This window comes from Scatophagus argus, chromosome 5 (genome assembly GCF_020382885.2).
Source record: "Scatophagus argus isolate fScaArg1 chromosome 5, fScaArg1.pri, whole genome shotgun sequence".
NCBI lineage: Eukaryota > Metazoa > Chordata > Actinopteri > Scatophagidae > Scatophagus > Scatophagus argus.
Window position 1 is genome coordinate 958,837 of NC_058497.1, and position 10,572 is coordinate 969,408.

At 40.3% G+C, this 10,572-nt stretch overlaps 1 protein-coding gene across 4 annotated transcripts in view; it reads left to right on the forward strand.

Moving 5' to 3' along the window:
- cuedc1b (CUE domain containing 1b) overlaps positions 1–8,187 on the forward strand; it is a 31,448-nt gene extending 23,261 nt beyond the window's left edge. For all 4 annotated transcript variants that reach the window (XM_046388410.1, XM_046388413.1, XM_046388414.1 and 1 more), the window contains exons 10-11: positions 3,917–3,986; positions 5,930–8,187. In XM_046388410.1, coding sequence (XP_046244366.1) covers positions 3,917–3,986; position 5,930 — 71 coding nt within the window. In that variant the 3' untranslated portion in view covers positions 5,931–8,187. The remainder of the gene's footprint in view (positions 1–3,916; positions 3,987–5,929) is intronic.
- Positions 8,188–10,572: the final 2,385 nt, after the last annotated feature.

A 10,572-nucleotide genomic window follows, 5' to 3' on the forward strand; every position in this document is an offset into this window, starting at 1 on the left:
ATAATGAGAACAGAATATAGACAGGCAAGCGACATATACACTGTGTAATCAGGTTGTAAACTGTAAACTGGTGAAGCCAGTGCAATGGAATACGTACAATACCAGTAATGTGTAAAGTTGCTGTTTCAGTGCAGTGTTAGTAGAGTAACAGCTCATGAGTTCAAGCTGTTCCTGAGCTGGGTGGTGTGGGACCAAATGCTGCAGTAATGTTTGCCTGATGGCAGCAGGCACTGGCTGAGGTGCTTGTGGTCTCTGATGATCTAGTTGGCCTTCCTTGAACTGCTGGGTGCAGAGGTCCTCCATGGATGGCAGCTTGATGCACTGTGCCATTTGTAGGTGGCCAGAAAGTATTAAGACAGGGCTGAGCTTGCAGCCCTAGTGCGCACCAGGGTTGAGTGTCGGGGAGGATGTGGTGGTGTCTACCTGCACAGCCTGAGGTTTCCTCATCTGAAAATTCAAGATCCATTGACATATGTCAGTATTTAGTCTTAGGTCTTCTAGCTTGATGATGAACTTGGAGAGCACAGTGGTATTGAATGTTGAACTGTAGTCAATGAACATCATTCTCACATATGTTCTTCTGGTCCAGGTGGATGAGGGCATTGTGGGGGCTATATGGCCTATACATAGATTGAAATTGTTCCAGTGAGTCAGGGAGGAAAGAGGTGATGAACAATTTGACTAACTGCTTACAACATTTCATGATGGTAGCAGTGAGTGCTATTAGGTGGTGGTTGTTCAGGCAGAGGGGTCTGGTCTTTTTGGTGACTGCGACAATGATGGACTTCTTAAAATGTGGGAACTGCATACCGGAGTGGTGACAAATGCACTATATTGCCAAAAGTATTCATTCACCCATCCAACTAATTAAATTCAGGTGTTCCAATCACTACCATGGCCACAGGTCTATAAATTCAAGCACCTAGGCATGCAGACTGCTTCTACAAACATTTGTGAAAGAATGCACCGTTCTCAGGAGCTCAGTGAATTCCAGCATGGTACTGTAATAGGATGCCACCTGTGCAACAAGTCCGGTTGTGAAATTTCCTCGCTACTAAATATTCCACGGTCAACTGTCAGTGGTATTATAACAAAGTGAAAGCTATTGGGAACGACAGCAACTCAACCACGAAGTGGTAGGCCACGTAAAATAGGGTCAGCGGATGCTGAGGCGCATAGTGCACAGAGGTCGCCAACTTTCTTCAGATTCAGTTGCTACAGATCTCCAAACTTCATGTGGCCTTCAGATTAGCTCAAGAATAGTACATAGAGAGCTTCATGGAATGGGTTTCTGTGGCCAAGCAGCTGCATCCAAGCCATACAGTACATCACCAAGTGCAATGCAAAGCGGTGGATGCAATGGTGAAAAGCACGCCACCAAAGGACTCTAAAGTAGTGGAGATGCATTCTTTGGAGTGATAAATCACGCTTCTCCATCTGGCAGTCTGATGGACGAGTCTGAGTTTGACGGTTGCCAGAAAAATGGTACTTGTCTGACTGCATTGTGCCAATTGTGAAGTTTGATGGAGGAATGATTATGGTATGAGGTTGTTTTGCAGGAGCTGGGCTTGACCCCTTAGTTACAGTGAAAGGAACTCTGAATGCTTCAGCATACCAAGAGATTTTTGACAATTCCATGCTCCCAACTTTATGGGAACAGTTTGGGGATGGCCCCTTCCTGTTCTAACTTGACTATGCACCAGGGCACAAAGCAAGGTTCATAAAGATATAGATGAGCGAGTTTGGTGTGGAAGGACTTGACTGGCCTGCACAAAGTCCTGACCTCAACCCAATAGAACACCCTTGTTATGAATTAGACCGAAGACTGCGAACCAGCCCTTCTCGTCCAACATCAGAGAGTTGGGAATGACAAGAATAATAAAGAGGAATTATTTCAGTAAGCAAAAACTGTTTCAGTGCTTCCATGGGAATTGTTCTAAGATAGACTTCCAAAACTGCAAACCTGTCCTTTAAAGATTAGATCTGCATGAAACATACTGTATCGCCTGGATCATCTAGAAATACTATACTCACTGGCCACTTTATTAGGCACACCTTTCCAACTGCTCGTTAACGCAAATTTCTAATCAGCCAATCACATGGCAGCAACTCAATGCATTTAGGCATGTAGACATGGTCAAGACAATCTGCTGCAGTTCAAACGGAGCATCAGAATGGGGAAGAAAGGTGATTTAAGTGACTTCGAACGTGTCATGGTTGTTGGTGCCAGACGAGCTGGTCTGAGTATTTCAGAAACTGCTGATCTACTGGGATTTTCAGGCACAACCATCTCTAGGGTTTACAGAGAATGGTCCAAAAAAGAGAAAATATCCAGTGAGCAGCAGTTCTGTGGGCAAAAATGCCTTGTTGATGCCAGAGGTCAGAGGAGAATGGCCAGACTGGTTCGAGCAGATAGAAAGGCAACAGTAACTCAAATGACCACTCGTTACAACCAAGGTATGCAGAAGAGTATCTCTGAACGCACAACATGTCTAACCTTGAGGCAGATGGGCTACAGCAGCAGAAGACCACACTGGGTGCCACTCCTGTCAGCTAAGAACAGGAAACTGAGGCTACAATTCGCACAGGCTCACCGAAATTGGACAATAGATGACTGGGAAAACGCTGCCTGGTCTGATGAGTCTCGATTTCTGCTGCGACATTCAGATGGTAGGGTCAGAATTTGGGATCAACAACATGAAAGCATGGATCCATCCTGCCTTGTATCAACGGTTCAGGCTGATGATGGTGGTGTAATGGTGTGGGGGATATTTTCTTGGCACTCTTTGGGCCCCTTAGTACCAACTGAGCATCGTTGCAACGCCACAGCCTACCTGAGTATTGTTGCTGACCATGTCCATCCCTTTATGACCACAGTGTACCCATCTTCTGATGGCTACTTCCAGCAGGACAATGCGCCATGTAGAATCATCTCAGACTGGTTTCTTGAACATGACAATGAGTTCACTGTACTCAAATGGCCTCCACAGTCACCAGATCTCAATCCAATAGAGCACCTTTGGGATGTGGTGGAACGGGAGATTCGCATCATGGATGTACATCCGACAAATCTGCAGCAACTGCGTGATGCTATCATGTCAGTATGGACCAAACTCTCTGAGGAATGTTTCCAGTACCTTGTTGAATCTATGCCACGAAGGATTAAGGCAGTTCTGAAGGCAAAAGGGGGTCCAACCCGGTACTAGCAAGGTGTACCTAATAAAGTGGCAGTTGAGTGCAGTTCTTGTATCCATGGAATCCATAGCTGCACTGAAATGTATGTGTTGAAATGTTCAAAAGGTGCCCTGAGGAATTTTATTGCACACAAAATGAAATAGAAATGCGTTGAATGGATTTCCGTCCTCATAAATTGAGGTACAGTGAGCTTTTTCTTAAGCTCACTGTGCTAGATGACCTGGTTGGTCACTGGACAAGAGTAATAAGTTGGATAATGTTGATATCACCTGCATACACATGAATGTGTCAAATTGAAGGACCCCTCACATAAAAATATTGCTTTTATTTTAAATATTGAACCTCTGACCATGCTTTTGCTTGGTCAACAAAACAGGTGGTCCCTAATATGACAAATATTGTGTCATATTGTATTATTCCTTCTCTTCTTTTTCTCTGTCTAGATGAGGCATTCCAACAGTGCCAAATAACACTGACCACAAAACATTAATTCAAATAATAAATTCAAACACAAATTCAAATAATAAAATCGGACTGTTCTATCGACCTACATATCTCTGTGTTACTGTTAATAGGAATCAGTTGAGTCCTCTCAGATTTTTGTTTTATCCCATACCTCATTTTTACTGGTATTCATGATTACCTGCTGTTGTAAATATCTTCCATAAATCTGAATCATTTATGGGATGCACATATGTTGATGTTTTGTGTCTCTGTCCAGAGGAAGATGGCCAACCTAGAAGAGCAAATACTCAGGATGAGAATGAACAACACAATGAGCTAATATCATGGTAAGATACTTTGCAGTCATGCCACGGTTGGCTCCAGATGAGTCCTGTTTTGAACATGATGTTGTATTTAGTGTAACATGAGGGCAAATACTCATTTTTTTGCAAGTCAAAAAATGCTGCATGCCATTCTTTCTGAGCACATAGGATGTACTGTATATTTGCATTTAGCTTATGTAATACAGTATCAGTATTAATTAGTTGTCTGGTATATAATCATGTAAAACAGACTATTGCGGTATAACATGGAAAAAAACACAATGAACGCTTTCCTTTAAAGTTGATAACTGTACTATGCCTTGTAACTTTATAAGATTATGAAGATATTATGAAGAAGATTGTGAAGATGATGAATATGCAATATTCATTTTGTTATTTTAACTAATTTAAAACTGTTAATTTATAAATCTTTTTATGTTTGAAACTGTTTTGCACAATTTTGCTTTTTGCACTCGATTCTGTTATTGTGAGCTTCCATGACAAGTGAATTTCCCCGCTGTGGGATCAGTAAAGTTCATCTATCTTTAGTACTACTCAAAGTAAAAGGGAAAAAGCAATAAGAATACCAGGCATCTAGGCTCCATATTTAAAAGGCAAATCCAATATGAATATTTTTATTATCACATACAGATGTGATTTGCGTTCACACAGATTATATTCTGAAAAATTTTTGATTTGTGTCTGGATGAATTTAAACAGAAACAACATGATGATATTGTCGACATCTTTGCATTAAAAGTTGGATATCTGGGAAACACTGTTCCTCAACTTTGACTGTTTGAGCACCAAACATCAATTTTCTGTTGTTTGACCAGCTTGAGTCCCATTTTGTCCATCTCATTCTCTTTCAACTGGACATTAGCCAGGAGCAGCCTTAAACACAAACTGGGTTAGCATGGCTCCCTTGCTGGATCTCTTTCTTCTCCTCCAGAGGTGGTCTGACTGGTTGCGTTGAACAGAGGAGGGTGCTATGATAGCTGATGCTGGAGGCATTATTTTTTTGAGTTGTCCATGTGTGCTCCATTCTCATGAACTCAGTATCTCAGGAATGCCTTGATGGAATTTCTTTGAAATTGGCACAAATATCCCATTTCAGATGGTTCAACAGTTGAAACAGTGTTTGTTCTTTATCCATTACACAAGCAAACAAGCTGAGATCAAGATTTTACATAAATGCACTGTAGGTGGTTGATAGATGTTGGTGCAGACCACCGCCTCTGTTGAGGGAAGGTCGTTCCAGGTGGACATAGATGGTTTCCTTCAATCCTGTTTCAAACGATCTGTCTTCGCTGTCCAAGATATGATCATTATTATCCTTAAATAAAAGTCCCTTGGACTGCAGAATCCTAGCCAGTGGGGTTTGCCCTCCTGTGTTGGACCGTGCGCTTGTGGACCAAACGGTTGTTTGGTCTCCCCAGTGTACAGGTCATTGCAGTCCTGACTGCACAACATTGCCTAGTTTGGCTTTAGGAGTTTTGTCTTTGGGATGAACTAGTTTCTGTCTGAGGGTGTTGGCGGTTTGAAGTGTACTGGAATGTCATGTCTTGAGAAAATCCTCCCTAGTCTTTCAGCCACATATGGGACAATTATGTTTTTGCCCTTATTTGTCTCCTCTTTGACGGGTGTGATCCTGTTATTTCTCTGGCCTTTTGAAGATTTGATGAAACCCACTTGGGGTACGCGCAGGTCCTAAGCGCTGCCTTGATGTGTGTGTATCTCACTACCAAAATATCCTTCTTTTCCAGTGTATCAAACATCCATCTCTCTCTCTATTCATTTTCTGCTTTATTTACTGCTTATTTGTACAGGATGACAGGGGTGTCAAACACTTAATTGCTTTTCCTGTTGTAGCGCTTTTATTTTCAAAAGCTGCTAAGTCAGGCAGAGACAACATTGTCATATTGTTTTCTACTGAGATGAAAAACAGACTTTCTCCTGTATTTCAGATCCCCCATGCTGCAACATATCAGGATTACCAAGACAACGGCAGCATGACACATGGGTGATGGCCTTGCAGCTCTTCCTGTCCGTACCTGCTCACCCCACCCTTATACAAACCAGCCAATTTAAGGCTCAGCCATGAGTTGAGACTCCACTCCTTTCCAGGGTGAGGGGCGGGACTGAAGCACTGGACTGTCTGTAAATGCATTCTCTGTATTATAACACTTTGTTCATATATAATTTTAAATGTAAAGGAAAATTCATTAGTCCTTACCAGTATTTCTTAACAGCCTCCTTTAATCCACTGAAAAGAACAGTAGCGTAGTGATGATCTTGCTATATAAACCTTTATTTTTCCAGTCCTGTACAGTAGCGGATTGTTTGATTCTGACTGGAGCTGCTCAGGCTGGGCATTTCAAATTCATAGTGTGCATACTTATGTAGATTTTTTTTACCTCCTTTTATTAATCAAATTCTGTGATTTTGCTGCTTGTGAGTGTCAGGGGTTATGTAACTGAAATTCTCATGTGTCAGAATATTGTGGCCATTTAAATTGTGGTCGCTCAAATGTTAACACCTCCTCCTAGCTATAATGACCAGTTGATCACACTTAAAGGACTTTGTTCTTAGAACAAACATTTCAAGCAGTTAACTAGTTTGGTTTATTTGGTGAGGTGATAATGGTGCCATTCATTTTATTGTAGCGCCACTAACAGCACAGTTGCACAGGCAGAAGTTGGGATGCTACATAAAATAGCTACAGTACAGTAACCCTGTAAGAAAGATCATGAGCAATGCAGGTGTCAAACAGGACAAGTTTCAAAAGTTAGGATAACTAGAACACATAAACTTGAAACAAATTATTGTTTGGCTGGTTGGGAGGCCCAAAACCCACACTTGACACCCTGATATTGCTAGCATAGACAAAAGGTGGGATGAGCAATTGTGGAGAAAGATAGTTGATTGCTGAATCTTCTTCCCAGGACGTCTGTATTTGAAATCCAGGAAATGAGATTCAACAATAGTGCCTCAGACCAAGCAACCACCTCAAAGCATCTGTATTTGACAACCTAGGAGTGAAACTCCAGCATAAACTATGATCATCCAGAATCGCTCACCCCACGTCTAGAAACATGCGGAGACATGTAGCATGTTATCAGCCCGCCCCAGGATCATTACTTTTAGCAGCAGTTAAGGAGTATATGCACCTGTGATCACAAAATTCACAGTAAAATTTTGAATTAATAGGATATGTCGAGGAAATGCTGAGACAACTAGACGAACATGAAGAAGATGCTGTTTAAAAATGAAAGTGTAGCAATTAATTCAGTACACGTTTGAATAAATTCTGACAAATAGACAGCTCCCAAATGTCAAGATCTACCTCCTCTTACCCATAAGCCCTTACATTATTAAGGCTATGTCCTGTTAGTTTGAATTATGTCTTCATTTCTGTCACATCCAGAAATTCACAGACCTGCATTTTTGGGAATTACAATATTATTATTATGTTTAATGGCATGGCTCTCACTTCGCCTATTGAACCCAACTAGGAGTGTGAGTCTGCTAAGCTGGACATGCTTGGAATGAGCATGCCCCACTGCATTCACTGCTTCACTTGAACTTCCATTAAACCTAAAACAGTAATTGTTATGGAAATAAGAAATATCACTCATACTACGTTTCTATATCTCCGATTGTCCCTGTAGTTTCATTACAGGGAAACTGAAGATCATTTCCTTTTTTGATCTTGTTATCTTGAGTGAATGAAAACCAAAACCTGTAAACGGTGGCACGATGTTCAGACATGAGAGAATAAAGGGTGTGTCTGTTAGGGACGATACAGCATTTGAAATGATTTTTAATGTGGAGATTCGTTCTGATAGGTGCCACTGAAATTGGACACTGAAGTTAGAGAAAATGTAAAAAAAAGAAAAAGAAAAAAAAAAGAAAAACGTGAGGTTTTCATCCATCCCTTTCTACTGCCCTTTTCTTTTGTATGTGTAGATGTACAACTAGCATGGAATGAAGTAAAAAGTCTAATGTAGCCTGTGTAAACAGAAGGTGTTAGAAGAGGAACACAAACAAATGTCTGCCATGGACATAACTTTACAATGCAGAGGTTCCAAGAAAACTGCCAGACTTAAGGCTCTAGACAAACTAGATGAATTAACCTTCAATCTGTTAAATCAACTTTCTTTCTCCCTTTGTGAATAAAGTGTTTTTTAATCACTTCAGAACATATTAAATTGATCACTCTGGATTTTTTGTCAGTTTTGTGTGTTATCTGTTCCCTTTGATTAAAACACCTGAATGTTCTATTTGCGTATTTAGTGATGAGCAAAATTTACATTTTTAAATGATGAATTTGTTGAAGGACCAGTCTTGTGCAAATATAAATATTTTATTTGAACAATTGGTCAGAAGTGTCATTTGTGACAAACCCACAGAGAATTATTAGCAACTCCGCAGTGCACATGAGCACTCTGCCTTCAAGCAGTAGGCAGGTGGTTCCAGTGACAAGACAAACCCACTATAGACTACCTGTTGATCATAAGATAAGATAAGAAAACCTTTATTTGTCCCACAGGAGGATTATGAATGTGAGATGTTGTACAGTCATTTAACTTGTATTAAACATGCTTTTCTTGACCACATTCAAAACAGTCAGAAAGATAAAAAATACACTCTGAACACCTACAAATCAATTGAGTGGTAAGTAGTGACTCCCAGCTAAATGCATTCATATGTAATACTTACATATTCAACTTCCAACTATTACTTCCAACTATATACTATCAAACATCATTTCTTTGGAAGAAAACACTTAGTATTCTACTGTGAACACCATCACTGGCTTTCAGCCTGGTTCTGCCACAGAATGAGAAGTAGCCTATTAGTAAATTATTAGTGTGTATGTGATACCATGCCATGGCCATGCATTCACAAAGAGAAATTCCCATCACCGTATTAATCTGCACCTAAGAACCATGCTATATTTAGCACACAATCCAGGACCCACTGTCCTCAGAGAGAGTGCAAGTGTGTCTATAGAAGTGTATGGGAGATAGTTGCTTAACAGTTGAAGTATAAAAATAAGAGTGATCTTCCCCTTGACTAGCTACACTCACACATGACCAGCAAACACATGCACTTAAATCAGCTCTGGGGTGCCTGGACTAGCTACAAGATGGCGGTATAATCTAGCTTAAAACTCAGATGTCACTTGCCATGCTGTGCAAGTAAAGAGATCAAATCAACCTGCGACAATGACCTCTAAACTAAAAATGTATGTGTTTCTGTTGATTTTCATATGCATTTTTCCCTTGTCTCAAGGCTTTTTCCCAAAGTAACTCTCTTAAACTTAATCTGATGAGAATGCCAGTGTTGGACAGGCTCACTGATTTATGCAGATTAGCTCACTTCCATATTTTTTTTTACAATTTTAAGAAAGTAACAATAAAAGTTTATTTAAATGACAAGTCCAATATTTTTGTTGTTTTTAGTTTTTTAATTTATTTAATTTTTGTGTATGTATATTTTTGCTTCAAAATATTACATTCCCAAGCCATTCTTAAAACTTTTTCCATTGTGACCTGACAAAGGTTTCTGATGATGATGCCGCAACATATAAACCCCATAGTTCTCCTGTGCCTCCATGACTTCATGGTCTGTCGGACTCAAAAATGGACACATTGGAAATAAAAGAAGAAAACACAGAGGAAGTCATCCTTCAAGTATGTGCTAAACACTTTAATGGGGTAAAATAATACTTTCTATGTGTAGGCCTAATTAAAAAGAGCATCATCTAGACCTGCTCTATTTGAAAAGTGTCCTGAAATAACTTTTGTTGTAACTTGGTGCTATATAACTAAACTGAACAGAACTGCATATTTACAAAGTGCTGTCGAAGCTTTCAGCAAATATCTGGTTTTCTTAACACAACGTCTCTTGTCATATTAATAAAGTATTGCACATGGACACAGCTATTACTAAAAAAATAATACTAAAACTAAATTAAATACTAAAAAAACTAATGCATGATCTAGTCCACATAAGAAGCAGCTGTAGCTAGCTTCCCCCCACCTCCCACCTTGGCACTGGAGAGACTTTCGAATGGTTTACAGGCTTCTGAACCTGGTTGTGTTGCCCACTTTCTTGGCTCTAGTTCTAGTGCCCATGCCCTTAGTACTCCCTGCCAGTGTTCCCATATCCAGACCTGAAAACCATGAGCCAGTCAACATGAGTCATAACAAGCATGAAGGGGTAGCTGGCTTTTTTGGTCAAAGCCTTCTCTGTTGGCATGGAAGGGGCAGGTTTATGACCTATACCGGAGCCCGACACCAGGCAGCAATCAAGATGTTTTGGCATCACTTTTGGGGGGCTCTCATGCCATCCATTCTTATACACAGTCACTGGTTTTGACTGATCCACCACTTTTTAAACCTTTAAAATATTTGTATCAGCCTAAAAATCCTGTATCATACTATGCTGTTAGGCTTAAGCACAATATCAGTTATCAAATGATAACTGCCTTAAGGTGGGTTCTTACCACCAGGTCCTGTCCTTGGGATCATATTTTGAAGAGAGATTAAAATGTGACCTTAATTATTTCTGTTGATAATGTGCTGCCAAGACATGGTGCCTC